Source organism: Lepisma saccharinum, chromosome 16 (genome assembly GCF_977018435.1).
Source record: "Lepisma saccharinum chromosome 16, izLepSacc3.1, whole genome shotgun sequence".
NCBI lineage: Eukaryota > Metazoa > Arthropoda > Insecta > Zygentoma > Lepismatidae > Lepisma > Lepisma saccharinum.
The window spans coordinates 43,958,347-43,974,205 of NC_139244.1; the positions used below are offsets into that span (position 1 = coordinate 43,958,347).

General features: G+C 40.6%; 1 protein-coding gene across 1 annotated transcript; it reads right to left on the reverse strand.

Moving 5' to 3' along the window:
* Positions 1 to 724: 724 nt before the first annotated feature.
* Positions 725 to 15,624, reverse strand: LOC146000046 (uncharacterized). The gene is made up of 3 exons (XM_083137369.1): positions 15,535 to 15,624; positions 14,634 to 14,762; positions 725 to 6,602 (listed from the first exon to the last, which is right to left on the reverse strand). Exons 1-3 carry the CDS (start codon positions 15,545 to 15,547, stop codon positions 892 to 894), a joined length of 5,853 nt encoding a protein of 1,950 aa, XP_082993495.1. The 5' UTR covers positions 15,548 to 15,624; the 3' UTR covers positions 725 to 891.
* Positions 15,625 to 15,859: the final 235 nt, after the last annotated feature.

Sequence of the window (15,859 nt, forward strand, 5' to 3'; positions counted from 1 at the left end):
TTAATTAACTGTATACTTTATATTTAAAATACATCATCATTAACAAGTCATGAAGATTATTGGTCATTTTTTGTTGTCGTCCGTAAACAAATCTAACACATTTCTAGCACTTCAACTATGAACATGATAGGTGAGTTATATTTTATCTATAGTAAACTGTAATTGTAACTATAACTGAGTTACTTTGTATAATGTGTAACTGTGGCAGAGTAATTGTGGGAGGAGTAAATATAGGTGAAGAGTAGATAGTGAGTTTCGCACCATCAGTATATACAGATAGAAACTCTTTTAAAATTATATTTTAAAATATCATCTTATTTTGCGTCCAGTTTCTACAACTTACATTGATCACGAAGATGAAGATGAAGGGTGAAATGTAAATAAATGTAAAGGATAAATACGTTGATATGTTCAGACAAATGGGATTCGAACTAGCTAATTTTCACATTTATAGGCATTCTTGTTCTATATTGCAATATGTTGCCAGAGCATGGGCGTTTGTCCTTTCATGTAATGTCATCCTTCTCACTGTCACCGTTAACGTAATACGCAGAAAATCATCAATTAAAGAATCGAAAACCACGTTCCGATATGAATGCAATCAGTATTTTAAGAAAAAATACAACATACTTTCAGTTTAAGGTTACGAATGGTAACAGTAAAATCTTCCGTTTATATTGATATTTTATTGTCAACAAATGTCTACAATTTTCTGTCTATTAGTAATATGCACGTACATTCCAAATGAAGCAACTACATACATGCGGGAACGAGCATCACATGTTTATAAACAGTAAAGATTTCCCTTGCAATAAGGAACACTGCCAAACAAAATTTCCTACTTGAGATATAAGAATAACAAATTTATGAATCTTCATATTAAAAAGATGATTAGCTCCTTCGAGCCAATTCCGGGCTGGTTGCAGCGTTACAACAAGGACACAGGATCCTTCTCATCGTCGACCTCCTCTGCTGGCTTTCTTCTTTGTTCTTAACTTGCGACGCTGTTTCTTCGTCCCCAACGCATTTGTCCCTCATTAATTGTGCTGGTGTATTCACTTCTTTGGTGTCGTTCTCTCTAGCGCGACTTTCTTCACATGAGCTTTTCTCCCTTAGCAGAGACTGCTTCACTCTAAAGGTATCTTTCCTGACCACTGGATCAGTCATTATGCGCAGAACTTGTTTGTTGCCATTATCATCTTGCAGCGGGTGTAAGGAAATCCTTCCTGAACACAGTTCACCGCATTCGCTTCTTGTATGAACGTTTGACAAAGAAAAACTCTTAAGTTTCAACGGTGTCTTATCAGTGCACCTATCAAGAGGTACTACCCCTGGAATGTCACATCCCAAAGCGATACTTTCATTTGAGCGTCTGCTTTGTTCTGCAGTTCGCTTTCTATCAACACTTTCGCAAACTTTATCTCTATTATGTTGGACGATAGCAAATATTCTTTCCTCCTCTGCTTCTGATGCAGTTAATGATTCTATCATTGTCTCTGCGTGGGAGCTCTGACTTGTTCTTTCAGGTTGTGTGGGATCTTTGTCGCCATCATTTTCCCTCATCACGATGGAAGAGAGTTCACTACTGTTCGAATTATGTCGCAAAACATTGCCTTTCGGGGAAAGGCTCTTTCCGACTGCACGTTCAGGTTCTTTTTTCGGTGTAATGGGAGAAGGTTCAGGACCACATGTTCCTCGCTTTGACACCTTCACTTTCTTGTAAATAGATGTGTCCACTATAACATCAACATCATCGTCAGCAGTACGAGTAGAATTTTCATAAGTATCCAGTTGGCCTTGATACTTGTTATTGCCATATACTGCATGCATCTTCGATTCAAGTCCAATTTCGATTGATTTCAGAGATAGGGGTGTTCCGACAGGTTTGAGTTGAAAGTCTGATATTATCTCTGATGATTTCAATTCTGCCTGATCACGACTTGCTTCATTTGAAACGATTCCGCCCTGTTCATACTTAGCTTCGTAGTCAGAGTCCATCTTATTAGATGAAACATTTCGTAATCCGGTAAATATGTATTTACCATCTCTGTATATAAGTCCTTGGTTTTGTTCACAATTATCGCCATCCAATACTTCGTGTGCTGTCGATGAAGTTTCAAACGAATGAAGAGCCCCTACTTTCATTCGTTGTCCGTTTGCTTCCACTCCAGTTATAATCTTTCTTTGATTTGAACTTTGACATTTTTTATTGTGAATTAACACAGATGGTTGCGATGTCACAGAGTCTTGTATTAAGGCGTTTTTGCATATTTCTCGGTTTTTCACGTAAACTTTCTTGCCAATGGATTTGTCCACAATAACATCAGCATCATCATCGGTAGTAGGAGTTGTATTTTTCTCAGTGTGCATTTTACGATGTGCACTGTCGACTGTAGACATCTTTGAATCTAGTCTAGTTAAAGTTGAATCAGATTGTATGCTGTTAGATGAAACTTTTCGTAATCCGGTAAATATGTATTTACCATCTCTGTATATAAGTCCTTGGTTTTGTTCACAACTATCGCCATCCAATACTTCGTGTGCTGTCAATGAAGTTTCAAACGAATGAAGAGCCCCCACTTTCATTCGTTGTTCTTTTGCTTGCACTCCAGTTATAATCTTTCTTTGATTTGAACTTTGATATTTTTCATTGTGAATTAACGCAGATGGTTGCGATGTCTCAGAGTCTTGTATTAAGGCGTTTTTGCATATTTCTCGGTTTGTCACGTAAACTTTCTTGCCAATGGATTTGTCCACAATAACATCAGCATCATCATCGGTAGTAGGAGTTGTATTTTTCTCAGTGTGCATTTTACGATGTGCACTGTCGACTGTAGACATCTTTGAATCTAGTCTAGTTAAAGTTGAATCAGATTGTATGCTGTTAGATGAAACTTTTCGTAATCCGGTAAATATGTATTTACCATCTCTGTATATAAGTCCTTGGTTTTGTTCACAATTATCGCCAGACAATACTTCGTGTGCTGTCAATGAAGTTTCAAACGAATGAAGAGCCCCCACTTTCATTCGTTGTTCTTTTGCTTGCACTCCAGTTATAATCTTTCTTTGATTTGAACTTTGATATTTTTCATTGTGAATTAACGCAGATGGTTGCGATGTCTCAGAGTCTTGTATTAAGGCGTTTTTGCATATTTCTCGGTGTGTCACGTAAACTTTCTTGCCAATGGATTTGTCCACAATAACATCAGCATCATCATCGGTAGTAGGAGTTGTATTTTTCTCAGTGTGCATTTTACGATGTGCACTGTCGACTGTAGACATCTTTGAATCTAGTCTAGTTACAGTTGAATCAGATTGTATGCTGTTAGATGAAACTTTTCGTAATCCCGTAAATATGTATTTACCATCTCTGTATATAAGTCCTTGGTTTTGTTCACAATTATCGCCAGACAATACTTCGTGTGCTGTCAATGAAGTTTCAAACGAATGAAGAGCCCCCACTTTCATTCGTTGTTCTTTTGCTTGCACTCCAGTTATAATCTTTCTTTCATTTGAACTTTGACATTTTTCATTGTGAATTGACGCAGATGGTTGCGATGTCTCAGAGTCTTGTATTAAGGCGTTTTTGCATATTTCTCGGTTTTTCACGTAAACTTTCTTGCCAATGGATTTGTCCACAATAACATCAGCATCATCATCGGTAGTAGGAGTTGTATTTTTCTCAGTGTGCATTTTACGATGTGCACTGTCGACTGTAGACATCTTTGATTCTAGTCTAGTTACAGTTGAATCAGATTGTATGCTGTTAGATGAAACTTTTCGTAATCCGGTAAATATGTATTTACCATCTCTGTATATAAGTCCTTGGTTTTGTTCACAATTATCGCCATCCAATACTTCGTGTGCTGTCAATGAAGTTTCAAACGAATGAAGAGCCCCCAATTTCATTCGTTGTTCTTTTGCTTGCACTCCAGTTATAATCTTTCTTTGATTTGAACTTTGATATTTTTCATTGTGAATTAACGCAGATGGTTGCGATGTCTCAGAGTCTTGTATTAAGGCGTTTTTGCATATTTCTCGGTTTGTCACGTAAACTTTCTTGCCAATGGATTTGTCCACAATAACATCAGCATCATCATCGGTAGTAGGAGTTGTATTTTTCTCAGTGTGCATTTTACGATGTGCACTGTCGACTGAAGACATCTTTGATTCTAGTCTAGTTACAGTTGAATCAGATTGTATGCTGTTAGATGAAACTTTTCGTAATCCGGTAAATATGTATTTACCATCTCTGTATATAAGTCCTTGGTTTTGTTCACAACTATCGCCATCCAATACTTCGTGTGCTGTCAATGAAGTTTCAAACGAATGAAGAGCCCCCAATTTCATTCGTTGTCCGTTTGCTTCCACTTCAGTTATAATCTTTCTTTCATTTGAACTTTGACATTTTTTGTTGTGAATTAACGCAGATGGTTGCGAAGCCTCAGAGTCTTGTATTAAGGCGTTTTTGCATATTTCTCGGTTTTTCACGTAAACTTTCTTACCAATGGATTTGTTCACAATAACATCAGCATCATCATCGGTAGGAGTAGTAGTGGAATTTTCCTCTGTGTGAATTTTGATCTGATATTTCGTTCCATCATCGAGTGCACGCATCTTTGATTCTAGTTTAGTGTCGGTTGACATTTTTGCCCCATTTATCGGTTCCTCGTTGTGACTGTAGTTTTGCAATCCAGTAAAGGTGTTTTTACTTGCATCCTTATTTAGTAAAATTTCTTCATGTTGCTTATAACTGTCATTTTCCACATCCTTGTGTCCTCTTTGTTCTCCAATATTTTTCTCTTCATCAAGCCAGAGTTCCCGTTGTTCATTTCTCTGATCATTCGCCATCGCACTGCTGCTTAGCCCCTTTCGCAGTGATGCTGGCCTTGATACTATGGTTGACTTAGGAGAAGTGCAACACTTCTTAGAACGAGAAAATAAGAATGACTTTTTCTTTGTCGTTTTTCCTGTACTAGACTTCGTACTAGAGAAAATAAGTTTCTCAAATTGTTCAATTTTCCGGGTGTTCTCTGCGACCACATGACTTATTTTTTGAGCAAATGTCCCGAGATCACGTAGAGATGATTTGAAGTCATGTGAGGAGTCATCTTCGATCTTGCTAAGTGTATCAACTGCGTGCAAGATATTGTTCAGTTTCAGTGAATTTGTAGCTTTCTCTTTATTTTCATTACATTTACTGCTATGTTTTATTTCACTCCATGATTCCAACATGCTTCTAAATCTACTTGGAAATGAAGGCGTATATTCTTTACCGGTGTTGTCAAGTCTTAGCTGTGTTGATGTGCTCGGTACTGGTTCAACAATATTATTCAAACTTTCGAAATTAGGATATTGATTCATAATACCCAAACTATAACTTTGGCTGATTTTTGTTTCGTTTTGCAGATTATCATCAGCAACCCTACCTTCACACTGAGAAAAAGCGCTGGATTCTTCGTTACTTGACGGCAACAATACGTCACCTAATTGTTTATTCGAGTCGGCTCGTAATTGACTTTCGTTCTTATACTCGTCACAAGAGGTTTGAGACGTTTTCCTGTATTTGTCGGTTTTAGTTAAATCTTCACGAGCGAAGCTTCTTTTCAAAGGGATTTCGTTACTATCTTGAAAGTTAACATCTAATTGCATCGGGTGAAATACTACCGGTTGAAGCCCTAATTCAGGTGCACTTGAAGTCCCTTTCAAACCTGAGATTCGGACACCGGGTACTGTTGAATTCTGTTTTCGTTCTTGCAAACAATGTCCACTAGAGATAATCAAAGGTGTAGGACCTGGGTGTGGTTTTGCCTGTTCAGTCTTCTCGATTGCGTACTCGCGTTCTTCATACACCCGAGGGGATGACAGGAGGGAACTTGAATATTCACTCTCCTCCTGGAAGCTTTGCTCTTCGAATGGTATGGTCATGTGATGTTTCAACTCCTTAGAAATCTTTTTGGTGAATGGACCACCTGATGGTCGCTTTGGGACGAATAGCGGGCTGCTTGATGCAGTGGTGCTATCGCTATCGGGCAATTGCTTCGGCCTGCTAATGGAAGGCAAAGAGGTGGCTAGACGTGGGTGAGCTCCTTGCTCTTCAGACTTTGTAATGGCGATCTCGCCTTCTTCGTGGGTTCTGGGAGTGGACTCGAGCGAGCTTGAATATTCACTCTCCTCCTGGTAACTCTGCTCTCCATATGGAAGAGTTACGTAATGTTGCTTCATCTCATCCGAAGCCCCATTCTTCAATGGATAAACTGTAATGTTGCGTTGTGGTCGCTTCGGGATGAAGAGTGGGCTGCTGGATCCGGAGCTGCTTCCGTCACCAGCAGCCAGGCGTGTCTGCCCTTGAGCACAAAGGATTCCTAGTGCTGTTTCTGTTGTCAGCAACCTCTGCTGGCGCTTCGTGTTTCTTACATGAGAGACTCCAGGACAGCCTGGGTCAGAAGTGAAAATCATTCTTCCTTTAGTTGATGATACCAGCTGCGTACTGTAAACGCTGTCGGAGAACGTCTTGCGTTCACGATTTGTTTTTACTGTTTTATTCTTTCTGGCAGAACTGTTGCCATCTAGAGGGAACTGGGGATGCGTCCATATCTTATCTGTTCGAAAACAAGCGTGACATAAAGGAATGTATTATTAACCTACCTTTGAAACCTGGAAACTGCGAATATTATTTGTTTAAATAATAAGATAATAAGTCTTTGATACTGCACAAAATCGAACGAGTAGATCAGATCTGGTCAACTCTCCGTATTTGCGAAAGAACATGTCGCATGCATACATGGACTACAGAAAGAGCAGCGGTATTGCATAGAGATCAGATGGAAAAGAACCTTTGGCCAAAAGTCTCCGCGCACCTTCCTCTCCATCAGTTCATCTCAGGCAATAAGGAAGCATGCTCTACTCTACCCCTTCCCTCCATGCGGTAGTACAATGCTCAGGAGTGGCGAGTCTGAGCAGGCTCTTTTGCCTGTGATTCTACTATAGCATTATAAGAGGTATGGAAAGGGGGGGGGGGGGGGTGAGAGAGGCACGAAGATTCGTTGGTCGCTTTCGTTCAGCATTGTCATATGATAGAAAAATTCCCTTGGCACGTGGAAATTAAGTTAAAACTGAACAGGAAAAAATAAAATATCAAATTTACTGAAAATTTTGAAGATATTCGACCCATATGCTATGTCCAAGCTCTTTGAATTGAGAGACATTTTTACTTTGTTTTCACTGGGCAATTTTTTCACCCTAAATACAATACAATCCATTTTTGACACTTTTCAGGGGAATAATCAATACATTTCCATTATCTTACCCATAAAATTTTCGTAATAACACAGCTAATGTTAACCTAATGTTATCTATTGTAATAGAATGTTTGTATTGTGTATATTTTTCGTAAACAATTTCATTTTTTTGGTATATTTTCTTTTACATTAATTCAATTAATCACAATGTTAATTAAATTTATGATTTATATGAGGCCATGATAAGTATAATAATAATAATAATAATAAAAACAACAATAATAATAACAACACAAAGTTTTAATTGATTTTAATTTTTCTGAAATGAATAGCAAATTAGTGTGAATTTTTTTTTTTTCTGCAACTGTAGGAAAGGGTTCACTAGTTGTGCCACCGCTGTAGGAAACTTTTCGGTATCGCTCTCGCGCTCTCGTGTTTGGTGCAGTGTGCTTGCTGCGTAATGCCCTTGGAGTGCAGCGTGTAGGGATGGAGCTCGTACTGCACGGAGTGCTTGGTGGCCTCCACAAGTGCACGCGAGAAGCTCAAGTCTGGAGTTTACCTACAGGATGTCCTGGAAGTACCCATACCCATATGCATCCTGTTCCGACCGTGTTGACAATTGGTCAGTATTCGTTTGCTTGAGAATGGTTTAGATTTCGCTGTTGGTATCCCTGCTTTGAATATTATATGTGAAGCGCTAACTCAAATTCGCATGTGTGAGCGGACCCAGTTACAGGGGAAATATATAATATCTTGGGGTACGGGGACATGTCGGACACCCTGTATTTTACAGCTGTATTTCACGTTATCTTCATAAAAAGGGCAGAATTTTGCACTAAATCACAAGGCTATCGGATGGTTATTAAACGATAAACTCTTTCATCAATATGTTTTTATGGCCTGAGACCTTAGAGTATGGAGGAAAGGGCCTAAGCGTGTATTCTGGGCGAGGGAAATGAAGCCGTGAGAGCGGAGGGGGTGAGGTATAACAGCCTTCTTGGGTTGCACAGTAGTGTTGCCCACGGGACGAGACGGGAGAGGCTTTTAAAAATTCGAGACGAGACGAGATTGACCATATGTCATAAGACAAACGAATATTTTCGAGACGAGACAGTGGCCTGTCTCGTCTCGTGGGCAACACTACGCACTTGTTACAGCTGATACAATGGTGGAAATAGGAATCCGAACGTGGAATGCTCGTTTATAGTGCATTATTTCTGTATATTTCAGTGACATTGCGAGTGGAGAATAAATAAGAAGCTGTGCCTCTGTTCTTGGCCTCCCCGATGGAGCAGTGGTAGCGTCGTCTCCTTATAATCAAGGGGCCCCGAGTTCGATACCTGGTGGAGGAACATAGTGCTTCGGACCCCACTTTAAACTGTAGGATCAGTCCCGATTAGCCTTACTGTGCATAAACCGGACTTAAAACACCAACTCAATCAATCAAAAACTTGTGTGCGCAGATTTCGGATGTAAGAACGGAAGTGTAAAAAAAAAAGTGAAGAGTACCAAGAAGATTACTTTCCACATGTAAACATGCTTACAACATATTTACATTTATTATTCAAGCATTTCTGTTATGCTTTTATTAATGTTGTGTACAAAATTTAATATTGTGACATATCGAGATTGCAAAAATCCTTTCCATGTGATCTAAAGATAACTATTTGAAATTTTTATACTTGTGCAAAGTAAACTACTTTGCGATCTTTGTGGGAAGTAAATTCGTTGAACGAACAAGGAGACTTGAGGCTTGCGACAAGAGATACATTTCTGATGGTTCGTTTCCAAGAGACATGTGCGAGACCTTCCAAACTGAAGCGACACGCCAAGCTGCACGTGTCGCTCGGACTGAGCATTTTTCTCAATACCTTCCATCGAGTCGCCTTGGTCTGTTGGTGGCGCATGCACGGTGAATGTTCACCATCAGACTGAAGGGGCCCGTGTCGCTTGTCACTTGTTGCCTCCCGTAATGGAGTTTTCAGATCGAGGCGACACGCGAGAAATGTCGCGTGGGAACGAGTCAGCAAACGTTTAACACCTGCCTTAGCGACACGACATGCTGCACAAACTGCGTTGGTGAAATCCTCAAAGCGGCACGTATCGCTTGTTGCTTCGGTGTGAAATATCTCTATTCAGACCGAAGCCACAAGCAATACGTTCCACTTCGAAGCCAACACTCAGTAATCAACGCAACCTTTCGAACCGAAGCGACACGGAATGCTGTATGTGTTCAGATCCGTTTTCTCAATTTCATATATCGTGTCGAAACGGTCTGTTGATAGCGCATGGAAGGTGATTGCTTGCTTTTAGGGATATATCACACCGAAGCTAAATGCGACGTGTGTAGCTTCAGGATTTCACCAATTGAAGGTTGGTGCGACCTATGGTGTGAAACGTTGTTGTTGATTAGCTCGTTCCCAAGCGGCATGTGTCGCGCGAGCAACTAAGAATTCACACCGGAGTGGCAAGCGATAAACGACATGAACCCCTCCAGTCTAAAGCAAAACATTCACCGCGCATGCGCAAACAACACACGAAAGCGACACCATGCATGGTATTGAGAAAACGACCCAGTCCGAGTGACACTCGAGCGACAAGCGACACGTGAAGCTTGTCGTAAAGCTTAGGCTTAAAAAATGTAGTCATTTCTGAGAATCGTTTGCCAGGAGACACGTGTCGTTTATCGCTTGTCGCGTGTCGCTATGATCTGAAATCTCCTATAGACTGAAGGGTCTTCTGTCTTTTGTCACTTGTCGCTTATTGCCTTATGCTTTGGTCTGAAATCTTCCTAACATCTCGACTTAGGCTTACTTATTGAGGTGGTGTAAATTGTGTTGTTAAATCGGGTTTAATCTCTGTACATAGCTCTATTTTCATATTAATTATGTTTTGTGGTGCATTTATGAGTTCAAAAGGTATAATTCAACTCCTATTTTGATTATATTGTTATTTTATTAAACTTTTTCTAGTTTACCAACGAGATATAAGATGAGATTCCTAGATCTTCGTGTTTCTTATTGTTTCTGACTATTTAAAGATAAAGAAAAATAATAAGCAGCCTTATTTTATCCGACGAAATTCCCTCTCGCTGAATGTAAACAAATGGGTTCAACAAGCAGGTGTGTAACCGAACATATCAGATATTTTCGCTTCAGCTGACGTCACAGTGCTCCCTCTATCCCTTCTATACTCTAAGGCTGAGGCCAACAAAGTGAATTACTAGAACTAACTATATTCTATTTATTTAGCTCTTATTTTATATAGCGGAGATTAAGGCTCAATCCTTGTTTTACACTCAACCATAAAATTGTATAATAAATTCATAATATAATATACATTCACAATGGTGGCGATTAGGAAGGGGGGCGTGGACGGTAGTTGCCCACTCACCTTTGCCACTTTTACCCCCGCACTATGCTAAATTTTATCTACCAAAGCAAAGTAAACTATCCATGACCCTCTCTCCACAGTTTTGGAACCCGCTTGCCGCCAGTGTATATTCATAATATGGATTGACATATAAACACAGAAAATAATGATCATTCATACATCTTTCCCATCAGACATAGAGGGAATGGACAAGAATATGGAAACACCTGTGAAAATACGGAATGCTGTAGCTAATAAGGTGTAGAACCACCTTTAGCACCCAAGACGGCCTGCAGTCTCCGAGGAATGGACAAATACAAGTCCTGGATGGTGGATAATGGTATCCTGGACCATTCTTCATGCAAAACATGTTCCAGTTCCTACAGGGATGTTGGCTGCGGATTATGGGACCGAACCATATTCTCCAAAACCGACCACAGAGGCTCTATGATATTGTGTCCGGCGATTGTGGCGGCCAGGGAAGATGCCAAACCTCGCCTGCATGCTCATCAAACCACGATTGGACAACACCAGCTGTATGAATCGGGGCATTATCATCTTGGTAAATGGCGTCCCCTTCAGGAAACAACATCTGCACCATTGGATGGACCTGGTGGCTCAAATTGTCTATGTAGTCCTTGGCAGTGACTCGACCGTGCAAGCTGAAAACGGAACCTGCTGAATACCACGATATGGCTGCCCAAACCATTTCCGAACCGGCACCATGCTTCACCGTTGGAATGAGACAGTCCTGGTCGAACGCTTGGGTTCTTGTTCTCACACGTACACACGTCCCGTGACGGGACGGGGAATAGGGTGAAGGCGATTCATCGGGCCAGATCACAGTCTTCCATTGATCGGCAATCCACGATTTATGGGTGTTGCACCACTCTCTTCTCTTCTTGGCATTCTCCTGGGTCAGCAACGGCTTGGCAATTGCAGCTCGGCCATGGATGTCTTACTTATGGAGTTCCCCCCACAATGTTTTTGTAGACACGGAGTTTGGCAAACAGAAATTCAGCTTCGATGTCACTTTCACAGCACTTGTCTTCTTATTCCTGGTCAAAATCCTCCTCAAAGTCCTTTTGTTTCTGTCACTCATTGTACATTTTCGTCCACGCAGGTGTTTATCTGACGGTGTCTTTTCGGACACACTATATGCCGTAATGACCATGGATACAGTCCTCACGATGCGCCAAATAACATGGCTTCTTTGGTCACAGAGGGGCCTGCAAGGCGGGCACCAACAATTTGCCCTCTTTGAAACACTGTCAGCTCGGACGTGATTCAGTATCAACTGCACTGCACGCTGTCTACAGCGCAACTGTCGACTCTTACCGGTCCGACGGGTCTCACTCATCGCACAACACTTGAGCAACCTTGTGTTCTGACGTCACGGGAGAAAGCTTATTATTTTTAGGCTAGATGCCTACGTTGTTAGGTTAGGCTAGCTTCTCTTAGCCTAAATAATAATTTTCCACGTACTTATGCTAATGGAACCTAATCTAACAGGCCTAACCTAACCTCGTAGGCATTCCTCGTCTGACGTCAGAACACAAGGTAGCAAATCTGTTGTGCGACCTATCTCACGGCACGAAACAAACGAATGTCGCACCACGTCCGATTTCAAGTGGAAATATTGCGTCGATTTAACCCGTTCCGATGTCGTGTTGTTTCCATATTTTTGTCCATCCCCTGTATATTTATACGAGGTGCATTTCAAAAGAAAGGGTCGATTATTTATAAAAAAATGACTGGCAACAGTGATCGAATCGCGCCTGTTCAATAACATCAAATGCTCCATTACCGACTTTCATATTTTTCCTAGCCATCTGTTGATCGTTTAATTGATTTGTTGTTTTAAGTCCACTTATGCACAGTAAGGCTAATCAGGACTGGACCTACAGTTTAAGTGGGATCCGAATCACTGTGCCATATGCCTCCACCGGGTATCGAACCCGGGACCCCTTAATTACAAGGCAACGATGCTACCACTGCGCCATCGGGGAGGCCCTAGCCATCTGTTGGTTATCGTGTGAGTTAGAACGTGTTAAAATTGCTGCGCAAATACACAATCTCGCCTGTTGAGAAGTACGGTCTGTGATTAGATTTATTAACGCCAGAGGTCATAATGCTGCCGAAATTCACGGAGAATTGTGTGAAGTGTGTGGTATGTAGTGAATGAAGGAAGCGTAGGGCAATGGTGTTGTACATTCGCCACCAAAGGCTTAAAAGTTCAAGCAAACTCCATCTGCGCCAAAAGTCATGGAAACTGTGTTCTGGCACAAACAAGGTGTGTTTATGTTGGATTTCATGGAGCGGGGGAAAACAATTGCATTGCAGACGTAACGGTATTCGGGTGTGCCATATAAAACCGACGGCGTGGAATACTGCGCTCAAGAACTGTTCTTATCCACTCTAGACTGTTAGGCGTTGAGGTTCGAATGTAAAATTTTTTATCACTCCCCGCATAATCCGGACTTTAAACGTAGTGACTATCTCGTCTTCCTGTACCTCAAAAAGTGACTTACATGTCAATTATTTGAAAATACTGAGGTGTTGGAAACGGTAATGCTGGATTGGCTGAACTCCCAGGCGGCGAACTTCTATGCAGAGTTTATTCAACGGTACCAAAATTCCTATGGGAAATTATGGTGAATATGTTGAGAAATTAAGTAGATACATACGTGTTTGTAACCACTGTTGCTACACTTCTTTTCTTCTTTGATATAATCAATCGGCCCTTATTTTTTAAATGCGCCATGACAAACATTTATAAAATTTCTTATTAATCTCCTCCTCAAAATGCCTATTGAATTTCATTAACTTATTTCATGTGAGAGTGCATTTCAGTCTCTAACCATTGGTGCAGTGAAAGAGTTAAAAATTCAGTTCATGATTTTTTAATGTTAAAAGATTAGAACTTTGGGATCTTGTGTATATATCTGGGTTTTATTATGAAAGAAATCTCTCAGCGAGATACAAAGGATTTCCTGTATGAAGTAACTTACCCAGTGAAACTAGTTTTCTCTCATCTTGCCACTTTTCATCGCCATCTCCGACGTTGGCCAATTATAGCAGAAGAGCAAAGCATAATAAAATAAATAAAAAATAGCCCAGGTTATTGACACTTGGGAAATTGATTGCTAAGTACTCAGAAGGGGGTCGAAATAATGCTATTTATTTCAGTAATATCATCTCCTACACCTTAGACAAAGGAAATATATTACTAGGCCTCCTCTGAGAATAAATTCATATTTCAGTCATGGGCCTTGCTTTATCGTGTCTAATAAATCAAACCCAAGTGTTTCCCGATCTGGCAAGTTACAGGAGGAGGAGATCTCGTATCTTATTTGAAATGAAAACACCTCCCACACTTTAGACCATGAACTATGCCCCTAGGCTCGCTTTCAAGTTACAATGACATTGCAAAAATTCCCTCTTTTTAACCCTTCCAGTGTGGGAAACATAATTCAAGTTATTTGTCACTTGGAAACTTAGATACTTTTTACATCCCGGGACACTATGTCAAAAAGTGGGAATAAGACAGCTTCCACTGTCTTGCACGTACACCTCCACCTCCCAAAATTATCTAGAAAGCACTAAACGCACGGCCATGAAAATAGGCGGCTGGGAAGAATTACGCTGTTGCCACATATGGGAAAAGCAAAGCGAGAGCGGGACAAAAGTCGCTGGTTCCCGCGCACTGTGTGGCAACGTTAACCGTGCTGCGTTGCCTAGTTCGAGCGTCAGACCGACCTCTCTCAGGGGCACTTTTATGTCATCCTTAACCTTTCGAGCAAGCACTGGCAGTTTGAATCACATGGATTACATAGATCAATCAACTCTACAATCAGATCTTTCATTCTCTTGAACCTCCTAATGCATGGGGTTGTACTCCGACCTGGCAGCAGCGCGAACTTCTTCCACCCGCCTAATTTCATGGCCGCGCGTTTAATTTGTGGCAATTTTGGCTGTACAAATACATGTTTCTGTTCTTCAGTAGAAGAGATCGCTTACCTTGCTCTGCAGCGCATGAGTCTGATGACGAAGTGGTGGTCGCGTGAGTGGCGGCTGCAGCGAATTGAAGTTTTCTGCGTCTGTTGCGCTCCTTGGACGCCTCAAAGGACGGATTAGCTTTATTCACATCTGCAACAGAGGGAGAGACTTCATGTAATTCGAATTGTGAAATTGTAGCAATATTGCATTACAAATAATATTGTTTTCTTTCATATGCAGGCTGCAAGTTACAGAAATTAACTATCATGTCCAACAAAATAACGAGAAAAGGTTTTGAACTGACACTTTACAATCATATTAATTACCGTAATTAGGGGTGTGCGGAACGGAATTTTTTTTGTCGGATCTATGTTTGGGATGAGAAATGTTCAATAATTCCTACGTTCGGAACTGGAAAAAATTGCCATTTCCCAAAGAGATCTGGAAATTTTACGAAATTTTGTCATTTTTTTTCAATGCCTTCCGGCTCTAAAAAAAATGGATCAGAGGTACCATGAAATAGAGTAAGTTAAATGGTCTTTGTTTGATGTTTGTGCATCGTGATAAAATAACATTTTACTGTAACAAGTGCCATTTGCACTGAAGATAAAATCCACGTAATTATTGCTGTGGATTACTAAAATATTTATATTTACGCCAAGCAGAGGGGACTAGTTCTTTCAAGGAGGAACCGTATTATATTCTCGGCCGGAGCTTAGGAATTTCTAGTTAAGAGTTCTGTAATGTCTCTTGAAACAATAGTTGAATTGGTCCCACGGCTGCAGAATGTTGAATTTTTTATCTTATCAACATGGCGGATCGTACTTTTAGAGCCCCGATGGAGGAGTCATTTTCCTATGGTCTATTTGTTAAAATTATTGTAAGAAAATAGTAAAAAATGTTCATTATCTGTGCCACTTACCTTTAGAATCCATTTTATGGGATTTCTCGTCGCTTCTCCGTATATTCTTCTGTTTTTAAACTTTTTTCTTGCTTACGTTGAAAATTACGCGTTATATTCTGTGTTTAAAGACCATTGGTCTGATTTTTGTCGTTTTCCATGGAAACAGTTACTTTGCGAATGATTGTTACACGTCATAATACCATTCTTGTAACACGCTACAGATTACTGATAGCACTCGACTGGATCAAGCTTCGGCTGTAGCCAGGGACGGCGCTACAGGGGAGCTAGGCGGAGATGATGCCCCCCCCCCAAAAACATACCTAAGCCCCGCTTGTAGGCCCCA

Coding starts and splice junctions, on each gene's coding strand:
- LOC146000046 (XM_083137369.1), bottom strand. Junction 6,603..14,633: donor CTCATGCGCTGCAGAGCAAG/GTAAGCGATCTC, acceptor GTTTTCGAACAG/ATAAGATATGGACGCATCCC.